We start from the raw sequence: 13,668 nt of genomic DNA on the forward strand, positions 1-13,668 counted from the left end.
TTTCATCTCGGTCGTGATTTAACCTCGACATTTAAGCGGTAATGGGGGCAACCAGCTTCCAATTGCACTTTCAATTCTTGAAGCATGAGTGTGGTTCCTTTAGAGTCACGGTTAGCAAGTTTAACATCTCGAGTTTCGAGGATTTTTCTGTCTTTAACGGTTCTTGTTAGATCATTGAATCAAAGGGCATTTGACTTATCTTTCATCTCCGTCGTGATTTAACCTTGAACGGTTGAAAACGACGTTAAACACTGTTTTATGGAGGGAAGAGGGTCTATCTACTCGGGTAGAGGTATGACGTTTTGTAGTCAACCTTACCTAGATGGACTGCTACACTGGATTCTTGCTCCTGGGGAGCTTGATGTGGTTATTTGTCTTGTGAGGACGCTTAGAAGGTACCTGTCACGGACTCGGCAATTGGTCAGAAAGTCAGAAGCTTTTATGATATCACTTATCACACCAGGTGTAAGGATATTGCGATAGGGACTTTAACCAAGTGAGTCTCCATGTTGATCAGACAGGTGTTTACCTGTTGATTAACACAGTCTGGAGATGTTAGGGCAGTTTTGCCTTTCTCTATAGCTGGAACGTTTGAGGCAAGGGCATGGGCCTCCTCTTTGGCAGTCCTCCGGTCGGGCCGTTTTTGGCTGTAGTACTGGAGTCGGCTTACTGGCGGTCTGAGGAGGTTTTTTTCCACCTCAGAGACGTCTTGATTCAGGACGGCAGTTCCGCGTTACCTGTTATGGTAGTCGCAGGGCAGGTTCTTATATCATAATTTCGCTATATACCCGCCACCTATAGTAGCAATCTGCTATATGTGAGTTGGGTAATAATATGTCATTTAATCCAAAATTTTAATAATAAATTTTCATTTAATTAATATACTTACCCAACTCACATCGTTTAAACCCTCCCGCCTCCCCGCTGTGGTGGTATGGGGGTCTAAAAAAGTAGTGAGTTGGGCTTCGTTCGAATGATGCAAATGGCGGCGTATGCGCACGCATACGGATGTTGGACCGGACATCGGTCTGATATTATGGGATGGATCACTCTTTTTTAGGGTGGTCTCCCTTGTTACCAAGGGGAACGCGTACAGCGTTACCAGCACTGAACTAGAGTTAATTGCTATATGTGAGTTGGGTAAGTATATTAATTAAATGAAAATTTATTATTAAAATTTTGGATTCAACGTAAAAAGTATATTGATTGTACACGGCCACCACGATCCAAAAAGGGAAAACCTTGAACCACCCCTTTGGAGAGTATAAGTTCACGATCCACAACATCCGGACTGAGTACTTCAATTAAATTACATTCTTATCCCAACTCACATAAAAGCAATTTACTTCAGTTTAATGCTAGGACGCCAGTGACAAGCAAGCCCTCCAAGAGGATCTGAACCGCCTCGCTGAGTGGGAGCAGAAGTGGCTGATGAGCTTCCACCCGGATAAGTGCCAGACTCTCCCGGTGTCCAGGAAAAGAAACCCCACGCCATGCTCTTACCAACTGCACGGCCATACCCTCAGCCCTGTAAACGAGGCAAAGTACCTCGGAGTGACCCTGTCCCACGACCTGAGGTGGGATATCCACATCTTAAACATCACCAACAAAGCAAACCAGATGCTTGGCTTTCTCCGACGCAACCTAAGAGTCGGCTCACAGGAAGTGAAGCAGAGAGCCTACTTTGCCCTTGTCCGTTCTCCCCTGGAATTTGCGAGTCCCGTGTGGGATCCGTACACCTGCAAGGATGTGGATCGCCTCGAAGCTGTGCAGCGCAGGGCAGCCCGATGGGTTGTAAATCGCCACCGCAAGACTTCGAGCGTTGATGCCATGTTGGAACACTTGCAGTGGCCCACACTTCAAGATCGGCGCCGCAGAGCCCGCCTCATCACCATGTACAAATACACCAATGGCTTGCTGTCGATCAACACCCGCAACACACCCACCCCAAACCCCACCGCCAAAAGCACCAGACTCCTTCACGATGCTGCCTACCAGCTACCGTTGTGCCGCACAACCTACCGCCAGAAGTCCTTCTTTCCACGCACCATCGTGGACTGGAACGCGCTCCCAGGTGAGGTCGCTCTCAGCCCCTCTCTGGAAGCCTTCAAATCCCGGATCTAGACACCCCTCCCCAACACCCCTGATCCTCCCCACCTCCCTCCTCTATTTCTACCCCCCACTAGCTATCACTGAACCCCCGGGCAGTTCTGATGACACCAGCTGCAAATCATCTTCGCAACTCTCTCCAAAGTCTGCAGAATCTTCACTTTGATGAAGGCGGCAGTCTATAAGAAAGAAGAAAGAAGAAGACCTTGGTAACAAGGGGAGGTAACCCTAAAAAAAGAGCGACCTTGACCCTATAATAGTACGAAGTCTCGCGTGACTTCCTGACCTTGCCGCCATCTTTGAATCATACTCTCTTCAGCGATCCGTGGTCACGGACGTGTTTGTTTTCGCTCCGGCTTTTCAGCCGTTTTTGTCTGATGCTGCTTGTGTCAGACCCACACCTTGGTACTCGTGCACGTTCCTCTGCTCTCTACGTGTGTTTGGGGTGAGCTATTTTGATATATTCATTGATAGTTTGACTTAGGTTTTGCCAGCGCTTAGCTGTTGTTTACACTTTTCACCCACCATGTCGGTTAGTGGTAAAAAGAATAACTCTAAGCCAGTGGCGGAGCCTTCTCCTGTCAAAAAGCCTCCCCGTAAATCGTAAGCCTCTGCGAGTCATGCTGTGATTAACGTCTCAGACCTCTCGTCAAAATTTTCTTTTGATGCTACTATTGACATGCCTGTATTACCCATGCCAAGATTGCCTTTAGAATCAATTACAGTCGCTTCAGGTTCTAGCTCTGTTGGTGATAAGCTAGATGTTTGTGCTGTTTTGCGCTCTCTGAGCGCCCAGATTTCATCACTTTCAGCATTTTTTTCGTCGACCAAGGCAGTACTGCTGTCTTTTCCTCCTGGTGTTGGGGATTCCCGTTCCCTGGGCAGGGTGCGTGTTCCTCCTTCGGCCACAGTCACGTCCGCTGACGTGCTTGCGTCTTTTGATGGCAGTGACGGTCATTCTCTTCTGCGTCTTCAGGCCTCTTCTGGTGGTCGGCCTGTTAACGATCAAGGTATTTATTCTTCGTTAGTAGCCGGGTTCTCCGGCCAAAGCGAAGATCGTATACTGGAGAAAGTAGCCACGCCGGTACGCCGCGCCGTGAGTGAAAGCCATCCCAGTGTGATGCCGCTCCGTAAGCTCGAGCGGATAGCACAGGGGGTGAGCCCAGATACGCGTTCGGTCACTGACCGAACAGGGGACGTTGTCACTCACCGCATTGCGTTCGGTTGGTGTGGCTTCACAGCATTCCCCGACTGGGGCGGAAGCAGTCCCTAGGGACACACTGCTTGGGTATCGTATCCCTCGCGTGTCGTCCCTTCCGGGTGACGCTTCCGCCTGACTATTGTAGTCAGGGCGGAAGTGCGTTGCCTGGTTGCACGGATGTGCGGGATTTTCAGTCGGATTTCGGTGCTTCCGTTCAGGATGACGAAGATGCCGACTTCCGTATACCGGTTAAACTTCCGCAAGCACTGGCTTTGGCGGCGGAAGTTGTTTCACGGTATTTCGAGGAGGGTGGTGCAACACCTGTTGGTTTGTTTGCCCAACCTCCTTCCGCTTTGGGGGATTTCCGTTCTGCGAAGGAAGAGAAGCAGCAGTTCCGTTTTCGGGAATCCCCGTTGGTAGCGTTTGAGCTTTCTAAGCTACTAGCTACTGTTCAGCATGGCGGTGCGTTTCACGCTGTACTGCTGTTAACAGCTCTTGGTCTGGCTCCTGTTTCAGCGCAGCCTTACCTCGCTTCTTCGTGTTTAGCCTCAGCTTTGCCTGCTGGTTCGGCTAAGAAGTTTACACTGCCGCATAACTCAGGTTGATTGACTCGTTTGCCTTGCCTCGTTCCACTCTTCCGGTCACTCCGGAGCTTGCAGTCGGCAAGATGGATACAGCAGAGACAGAGTAGTCCCGTTTACGGAGAATTCTCTTTTGTCTTTGGAGGAGACTGGCTTGCGCTTGCTTGAGTTATTGTCTCTCTCTGAGACGTTGCAGAGATCTCTGTCGAGATCTATCGCGTTGTCATTAGACTCATTCAAGTTTGGTGGCGATGCGGTAGAGAAAGATGTCACTTTTCTGTTAGGGAAGACGCCTACAGTAGAACAGTACGTTATACTGAGTCCTCTCTCTTGCTCTGAGGGAATAAGCACATGATCTTTTCGAGTTCGAAAACTTTGCAAAGATTTTGCTCGCGTTTTATCTTCTCTGCGCTTGTCAACTTCGAGTTTTGTCGCGACGCATGGGAGATGGAGGTTATGACGCTTTTAGCCGCTTTGGCTGAGCAGCGGAGCCTCCCAGCGCTTTTATTTGCACATTCCGTGCACGCGTGCAGGTTCTCCTTTCCCTCTAGGATCTAAGATGTAAAGTCACTTTTGAGTCACTTTAATCTTTTCCTGTCACAGAGGTTTGCTTGTCTGGTCAGCCATCGCTTGGCTCAGGTTACAAGTAAGAGGCGGATCTACTCCGCTCTTTGCTTTTTGTGGCTCATCAGGGGAGTGTTCGCACGTTTATGCTACGGTGCATTCCTCCCCATCTTCTGGGAGGAGCCGTGAACTGCTTCAGCTTGCCACTTTTGCCTCAAATTAGGCAAGATAACGAAGCTAAGCAAACACACTTAGGGTTAGACCCTCTGCCTTAGGCAGCTTTGTGGTAGGTACGCCCATCTATGGTGTGGCATATCTCTTATTTTTCACCTTCTCGGGTGAAGCTGCTAAGGCCGCTAATTTTTCGCCTCAGTGAGGAAAAACGAGGCAAGCTGTTAAAACAATCTCAGCTTTTACGGTTTACGGAATCGCGCTTTCTCATTTGAGTCATAAGCTTTGGGTTCCGACAAATCGCCAGAACATGTCCAAATTTCTGGCTCACATTCTGACTCAAAATCTCTATTAGGCTCGCTGAGCTACTGTTCGTAGCCTCTCAGTCGGAACTTTTCCGGCTAAGCCTACCTCTTGAGGCAGTGGCTGCTGTCAGCGACTTCCGCTGCGCAGCACAAAGGACTCGCAGAAATTCCTTAGTTTCAGCTTTTCTTTCTGAGAGGTTACGGAAAGAACTAATCATCATCATGTGGCTAAACTTAGGTTTGGCACAGAAGTCTTTAGCATTGGGGTTGTTTTTCTCCCACACGCAAAAGACAGTGAGTTGTTTATGTTTTGCCAGCAATGAATAGAATCACATTCCTTGAGGTCAGTGTTTCTACTTTGGCATTACGCCTTGCAGGGCTTTCTCCCGCGAGTTAACAGGCTACACTCTCGTTGTAGCCTTCACTGCGACGGCCCCTGGATTTTTCTTAAATTTGCAATGTGCTAGGAGTTTTCTCCTACATCGCGGAATGGTACGCATTTGTTCGCCCTGTTAGATTCTCTAGCCTTCTCGGCTAGGCCATCGAAGTGACGTCACACGTGTCACAGTATGGTATACAGGCGTCCGGTTTACCGCGCCTTCCCCTCTGTTTATCCGAAGGTTGAATCTTGGTTTTCCATTTCAGGGATTCAGCTTTGGGTACTTTCTCAGGTCTTTCTGCACGCTTTCTAAGTGTCAATTTAGGCTGAGCCAATTTCGCTTAAAGGGCAGAGGGAGGGTACAACTTACCTTCCCCTCAGCGATTTTTCCCAACTTTTGCCTACTTTAGGAAACCTTGGTTTTATACGGAAGCCGTATTCTATCCCCAGGCCAGTTCTCTTACTTTGAGATTATTTTCTCAAGGTTTTTTGAACTAACTTCATGTAATGCCTCTAATGTTACGGTCATCGGGAAACTGAAAATTTCAAGACGCTCACGCACCCCTCTCTCGGGATGGCCCTTAGTCTGAGAGCGGATCGGGTTACTGATACCCTAGCGTGTCTTTCCCAATTGCGGGCTGGGCTAACTTAGTACTAGCATGCAATCAGGTTTTCAATACTCCCTACGTTTCACTCCTGATTTTGCAATAGGGAAAGTTTACCCTCATCTTTGCAGCCTCGGCTTATTCTTTTTCGTTTTTCAGCAAAGGCCGCAACTCGGTCTCGTTCTGACCACCGAGGTTTAAGCTTCATCGGTCTCGGTTGCTACCGGGACGGGTGACCGTTTTGAATATGGACCTTTCAGGCATTCTTTCTAACCTTCAAGCTGTGGCCTTATGGCTTCAGCTATTGTACTGCTGTTTACTCACACTCAAACCCAGCGGCACTTTGCTCCCGCGAGGCTTTCATTTCCGGTTAACAGAAGTTCGCCCTCTTTATTTCAAGCCACGGACGGGCGCTGTGGCGGGGTGGTAAGACGTCGGCCTCTTAATCGGAAGGTCGAGGGTTCGAATCCCGGCCGCGGCCGCCTGGTGGGTTAAGTGTGGAGATTTTTCCGATCTCCCAGGTCAACTTATGTGCAGACCTGCTAGTGGTTTATCCCCCTTCGTGTGTACACGCAAGCACAAGACCAAGTGCGCACGGAAAAGATCCTGTAATCCATGTCAGAGTTCGGTGGGTTATAGAAACACGAAAATACCCAGCATGCTTCCTCCGAAAGCGGCGTATGGCTGCCTAAATGGCGGGGTAAAAACGGTCATACACGTAAATTTCCACTCGTGCAAAAAACACGAGTGTACGTGGGAGTTTCAGCCCACGAACGAAGAAGAAGAAGAAGAAGATTTCAAGCCACGGTGTAGGGAGATGGGTACTTTGCTCTCACTGACACCACTCCCTTAGCCATTGAGGACAATGGTTGTCTTCTCTGGTGCTTGATTTCCTATCAGAGCTTCATCCTTTTATTTGAAAGGATCAGTAGCATTCTGTCACACTCCCGCAAACGGGTCCTTCCTCCTCACTCATTAGCCTTTTGAGATAAGGCAGTAAGGTGAAGAAAAAGGGGGGGGGGGTGTATTTTGTATCTTGGACTATTCTCTTTTGAGCTCTGTCCAGACGGTTCGTTAGAACATGGGCCTATTTCTGTGCCTTACGTGAATTAGGCTATGTTTCTCCCTAATCTTGTCAGTGTGACTTGTTTAGCTCGCATTATAAGATGACAGGTCTCTTTTCTCAGAGAGACCATATACTGGATAGGGATCAATACAAAAGACCACATCAAGACAAGTCTGGGTCTTTTGGTTTCGGAGTTTTTGATGCTCCACATGTTTTGAACCGCTGCATTCTGCTAGCCTTCATAAACATTTCGTGAAACGTTCTTCCTTTTCTCCTAGCTGCAGCGCGCAGAGGTAGCGAGATTCACACACTCTTTGGCTTACAGTGTTATGTAGGTTTCAATAGAGGCTCTCTACCTCACTCTGTTTCCGTCCAGACTTTTTGTCAGGCATCAACAACTAAGACAACCATCTCTGATGGTTTTTATAGTTTTCCTCTTTCTAAGATTCTTGCCATAGGCGATCCATTGTTATGAATCTGACCAGTTATCTCACTATGCTCCTTCCTGTCCTTTACAAGAGGTTTAAAGGTTCATAAGCAATACTACTCTTATCGTTTTTGATCACAAGGGTAGACAGGGTCTTATCTACGTTGGTGTTCAAATCAGTAGGATATCCCGAGGTCCTTGACTTCGTCCACTGGATATCGTAGGAGCTCTCTATCAACCTTTACCTGCGTGGCTTTTCCAGCGCGCGGCGTTACGGTTCTAACGCGCTTCCAGCAATGGTTGCAGCAGGGCATATTTTTTTTGCCCAGCTCATAGATTGAGCATCCCACCGCCTTTATTAGCAATCTGTTTTTATGTGAGTTGGGATAAGAATGTAAATAATAAATTTTAATTTGATTATATACTTACCCAACTCACATAGTGGATACCCTCCCACCTGCCCCGCTTTTGAGGGTTTTATGGGTTCCTAAAAAAAGGAGGGGTTTTTCTGTTCGCTTTCGATCGTATGATTCAAAGATGGCGGCAAGGTCAGGAAGTCACGCGAGACTTCGTACTATTATAGGGTCAAGGTCGCTCTTTTTTTAGGGTTACCTCCCCTTGTTACCAAGGTGACGATTTCAGCGTCCTAGCACTAAACTGAAGTAAATTGCTTTTATGTGAGTTGGGTAAATATATAATCAAATTAAAATTTATTATTAAAATTTTCAAGTTACGTCATCGTTAAGTTAGTTATGGTGTTTTAGGATTACATAAAGTCTCAATCAAAAAATAGTATTGTTTTAAAGATACAGAGACTTTTGACAGCCTATGTGACGGGCGCAGTGGCGTGGTGGTAAAACATTGGCCTCCTAATCTGGAGGTCGTGAGTTCGAATCCCGGTCGCTACCGCCTGATTGGTTAAGAGTGGAGATTTTTTCCGATCTCTCAGGTGAACTTATGTGCAGACCGGCTAGTGACTTAACTCCTTTTGTGTGTACACGCAAGCACAAGACCAAGTGCACACGGAAAAGATCCTGTAATCCATGTCAGAGTTCGGTGGGTTATAAAAACACGAAAATACCCAGCATACCTCCCCGAAATTGGCATATACATGTACTGCCCGAATGGGGGGGTCAAAACGGTCATACACGTAAAAGTCCATTTTTGCTAAAACATGAGTCCAAGCCCATGAACAAACAAGAAGAAGAAGAAGAAGAAGACAGAATTTGTGTCGTCCATCACCCAGTAAGCACAGTGAATGTTAAACACAAATAAGTGGAATGCGCTTTTTCTGAGCTGTTCTGAAATAATTGTGTTCACTTGTTAGAAATTTACATACATACACACACACACACACACACACAAACACACACACACACACACACAGACAAGCACACACACACACATTCACACACTCACACATACACACACACATACATACACACATACATACACACACACACACACACACAAAACACACACAGTCACACACACACACACACACACACACACACACACACACACACACACACACACTTCTACCTGCAGATAAGTAATGTCAAACGCATTGCAAAGTTTATATCAAATGATCATGGATTATGTTCAGCACCTTGATGTAAGAGTCTTGCTTTTTTTCCAGTGCCTTTCATGGAGGTTGTGGTCACAGACAACACAGCTACCATGCCTACAGTGCAGACATTGGAAGGACAAGCTGCAGTCAACACTCACAGTGCAGATACCTGGCTGAAACAAGAGATACAGACACCAGTAACACAGACTGCAGTCAGCACTCGCATTGATACCTGGCTGAAACAAGAGATACAGACACCAGAAACACAGACTGCAGTCAGCACTCGCATTGATACCTGGCTGAAACAAGAGATACAGACACCAGCAACACAGACTGCAGTCAACTCTGGCAGTGATACCTGGCTGAAACAAGAGATACAGACACCAGCAACACAGACTGCAGTCAACTCTGGCAGTGATACCTGGCTGAAACAAGAGATACAGACACCAGGAACACAGACTGCAGTCAACTCTGGCAGTGATACCTGGCTGAAACAAGAGATACAGACACCAGCAACACAGACTGCAGTCAACTCTGGCAGTGATACCTGGCTGAAACAAGAGATACAGACACCAGTAACACAGACTGCAGTCAACTCTGGCAGTGATACCTGGCTGAAACAAGAGAAACAGACACCAAAAACACAGACTGCAGTCAACACTTACAGTGATACCTGGCTGAAACAAGAGATACAGACACCAGTAACACAGACTGCAGTCAGCACTTACAGTGATACCTGGCTGAAACAAGAGATACAGACACCAGAAACACAGACTGCAGTCAGCACTTACAGTGATACCTGGCTGAAACAAGAGATACAGACACCAGCAACACAGACTGCAGTCAGCACTCGCATTGATACCTGGCTGAAACAAGAAATACAGACACCAGCAACACAGACTGCAGTCAGCACTCACAGTGATACCTGGCTGAAACAAGAGATACAGACACCAGCAACACAGACTGCAGTCCACACTCCCAGTGATATCTGGCTGAAACAAGAGATACAGACACCAGCAACACAGACTGCAGTCAACACTCGCAGCGATACCTGGCTGAAAAAAGAGATACAGACACCAGCAACACAGACTGCAGTCAGCACTCACAGCGATACCTGGCTGAAACAAGAAATACAGACACCAGAAACACAGACTGCAGTCAGCACTCACAGCGATACCTGGCTGAAACAAGAAATACAGACACCAGAAACACAGACACCAGAAACACAGACTGCAGTCAGCATGTTAACCCATACAGGAGAGAGAAAACACGTATGTACAGAGTGTGATGATAAGTTCACACGGTTTAGTAATTTGAAGCAACACATGTTGAGACATACAGGAGAGAAAAAACATGCCTGTACAGAGTGTGATGCTAGGTTCACAGAGTCTGGTTCTTTGAAGCGACACATGTTAACCCATACAGGAGAGAAAAAACATGCTTGTACAGTGTGTGATGCTAAGTTTACAGTGTCTTGTTATTTGAAGCGACACATGTTAACCCATACAGGAGAGAAAAAACATGCTTGTACAGAGTGTGATGCTAGGTTTACAGAGTCTGGTAATTTGAAGCGACACATGGTGAGACATACAGGGGAGAAAAAACATGCATGTACAGTGTGTGATGCTAAGTTCACACAGTCTGGTAATTTGAAGCAACACATGGTGAGACATACAGGGGGAAAAAACCATGCATGTACAGAGTGTGATGCAAAGTTCACACAGTCTGGTCATTTGAAGCGACACATGTTAACCCATACAGGAGAGAAAAAACATGCATGTACAGAGTGTGATGCTAAGTTTGCACTGTCTTGTTCTTTGAAGCAACACATGTTGATCCATACAGGAGAGAAAAAACATGCCTGTACAGAGTGTGATGCTAGGTTTACAGAGTCTGGTAATTTGAAGCGACACATGGTGAGACATACAGGGGAGAAAAAACATGTTTGTGCAGAGTGTGATGCTAAGTTCATACAGTTTAGTGATTTGAAGCAACACATGGTGAGACATACAGGTGAGAAAAAACATGCATGTACAGAGTGTGATGCTAAGTTTACAGTGTCTGGTTCTTTGAAGCGACACATGCTGAGACATACAGGGGAGAAAAGACATGTTTGTGCAGAGTGTGATGCTAAGTTCATACAGTTTAGTGATTTGAAGCAACACATGGTGAGACATACAGGTGAGAAAAAACATGCATGTACAGAGTGTGATGCTAAGTTTACAGTGTCTGGTTCTTTGAAGCGACACATGTTGAGACATACAGGAGAGAAAAAACATGCATGTACAGTGTGTGATGCTAAGTTCACACAGTCTGGTAATTTGAAGCAACACATGGTGAGACATACAGGGGGAAAAAACCATGCATGTACAGAGTGTGATGCAAAGTTCACACAGTCTGGTCATTTGAAGCGACACATGTTAACCCATACAGGAGAGAAAAAACATGCATGTACAGAGTGTGATGCTAAGTTTGCAGTGTCTTGTTCTTTGAAGCAACACATGTTAACCCATACAGGAGAGAAAAAACATGCTTGTACAGTACAGAGTGTGATGCTAGGTTCACAGAGTCTGGTCATTTGAAGCAACACATGTTAACCCATACTGGAGAGAAAAAACATGCATGTACAGAGTGTGATGCTAAGTTTACAGTGTCTTGTTCTTTGAAGCAACACATGTTAACCCATACAGGAGAGAAAAAACATGCTTGTACAGAGTGTGATGCTAGTTTCACACTGTCAGGTCATTTGAAGCGACACATGTTAACACATACAGGAGAGAAAAAACATGCATGTACAGTGTGTGATGCTAAGTTTACAGTGTCTTGTAATTTGAAGCGACACATGTTAACCCATACAGGAGAGAAAAGACATGCTTGTACAGTGTGTGATGCTAAGTATACACGATGCTGGTGTTTGAAGCAACATATGCTGAGACACAGGAGACAAAAACAAGAAGTGCATGTACAGAGTGTGAGTGTTGCTTCACACAGACTGATACATCAAAAAAGCACATGTTGAAAAATACAGCAGAAGATACAAAGTGCATGTACAGAGTGTGAACTGTGATGATAGGATTTCAACGTACGGTGATATGAGGAGACACATGTTGGCACAAACACACAGGAGAAAAAAACAAGCCGTGTAAGCACCCCCCGCGGGTTAGGGGGAGTCCCATATTGGTTGGGATGAGAAAGAACTTGACTAAATGTAAAAACGTATGCACGGGGTGTGGTGTGCGGTTTACCCAGTCTGACCCTTTGAAGTGACACATATTAACACATACATCTCAGCAAAATAGATGCATTGACAGGTTATGATGCTCGATTTAAAGCAACACATGTTCACCATACAAAGCTCATGCGAGCCTGTTTGCTAAAATGGCTGGTGGATATCGATTTGAATGTTACGGAATTGAAATGTGATTGACTGAGTCAGATAGCATTTAGTAATAGCAATGAAAAAGTGAGTACCATATATAGGGAATTGTCCTCCCTGGCGCCTGTCAAATGGTTGTGTGATGTGTCTAGTGTGTTGGCGAAGTGTTTTGTGCTTGTCACCTCTCGCTTTCAGCCCTCACCGCTGGCTAGCACCGTCCTTTTCAGGACAACGCGAAAAGAGAGCAGCTTGCGTCAGTCTCTCCTGCCAGTACATAACCTCTCCACAGCAAGCCCTTTGTAGTGCCTCCATCGTGGCGACAGGCGTGAACTGGGTACTGAAAGGCCCCAGGCTGAACTACAAGGACTCGGAGGAGGTTGGCCCCTAGACGTGTGGCATGCAGGCCCACCGGCGTGTGGATACGCCCTGGTGCCCACGAACCAACCCCCAACTATGGGTTAAATAGCCGGGCAGGACAGGCTCGTCAACCCTGGAAGGCAGCTGTCCTAGGAGAAGATCACTCCAAAATTAAAACGAGGGCAGAGGAGGCTCACTATCCTTGCAAGGAAACTCCTCTAGGAGAAGGACCACTCCAAATTTAAACCCACGTAGTCCCCCGAAGACGGAAGACATCGGCCATTAGGCGGGGAGCAGACCGGATGTCTACGCTTACTACGACAAATGATTGTGTCTAGGTCGAATGTTCGTCCTCCCTGGCTGGTCAAATGTCTTTAGATAATTGCTCTGGCAGACTTCCCTGAAGATGTATTATCTTCCTGTTTGAGTGACCACAAAACATGTCATAGTTTGGCCATTTGTATTTTTTGCATAGTTGTATATATATTTGTAATATTGTGTGTGTGTGTGTGTGCGCGTATGTGTGAGTGTGTTTGTGTGTGTGCGTGTGTGTTTGTGTGTGTGTGTGTGTTTGTGTATGTCTACGTGTGTGTGTATGTGTGTGTGTGTTAGTGAATTCAACTTACACTCACGATTGCCACTCACCAAGCATTGAAAGCCAACGTACCCTCTGCCACCAGGTCACATCAAGCATAAAAACATACAGCCAATACTGTGGTCTCAACACTGTTTTATTCTTTAACGTTATAACTCACTAGAACACTCGCTGGTATGTTATAAAGACGCTAAGTCTAGCTATAGTTTAATGTGGCGTCTTTAGTGAATTTATTGTCTCAACGTTTGATGGTATTTCGGGAACATTCAATTACGGCTTTGTATTTATGTAACTAAATAAAAAACTGTTTAAAAAAAACATTTAAAGAAAACCTTAATTATTCTTATAGCGGGTTTTTTTAA

General features: G+C 46.2%; 1 protein-coding gene across 1 annotated transcript; it reads left to right on the plus strand.

Moving 5' to 3' along the window:
- Positions 1-604: 604 nt before the first annotated feature.
- On the plus strand, positions 605-2,124 carry LOC138977313 (uncharacterized). The gene is made up of 2 exons (XM_070350214.1): positions 605-745; positions 1,363-2,124. The coding sequence occupies exons 1-2, from the start codon at positions 605-607 to the stop codon at positions 2,122-2,124; spliced, it is 903 nt and encodes a 300-aa protein (XP_070206315.1).
- Positions 2,125-13,668: the final 11,544 nt, after the last annotated feature.

This window comes from Littorina saxatilis, linkage group LG9 (assembly GCF_037325665.1).
Source record: "Littorina saxatilis isolate snail1 linkage group LG9, US_GU_Lsax_2.0, whole genome shotgun sequence".
Classification (NCBI taxonomy): domain Eukaryota; kingdom Metazoa; phylum Mollusca; class Gastropoda; order Littorinimorpha; family Littorinidae; genus Littorina; species Littorina saxatilis.

Coding starts and splice junctions, on each gene's coding strand:
- LOC138977313 (XM_070350214.1), top strand. CDS start 605: ATGGGCCTCCTCTTTGGCAGTCCTCCGGTCGGGCCGTTTTTGGCTGTA. Junction 746..1,362: donor GTTCCGCGTTACCTGTTATG/GTAGTCGCAGGG, acceptor GTTTAATGCTAG/GACGCCAGTGACAAGCAAGC.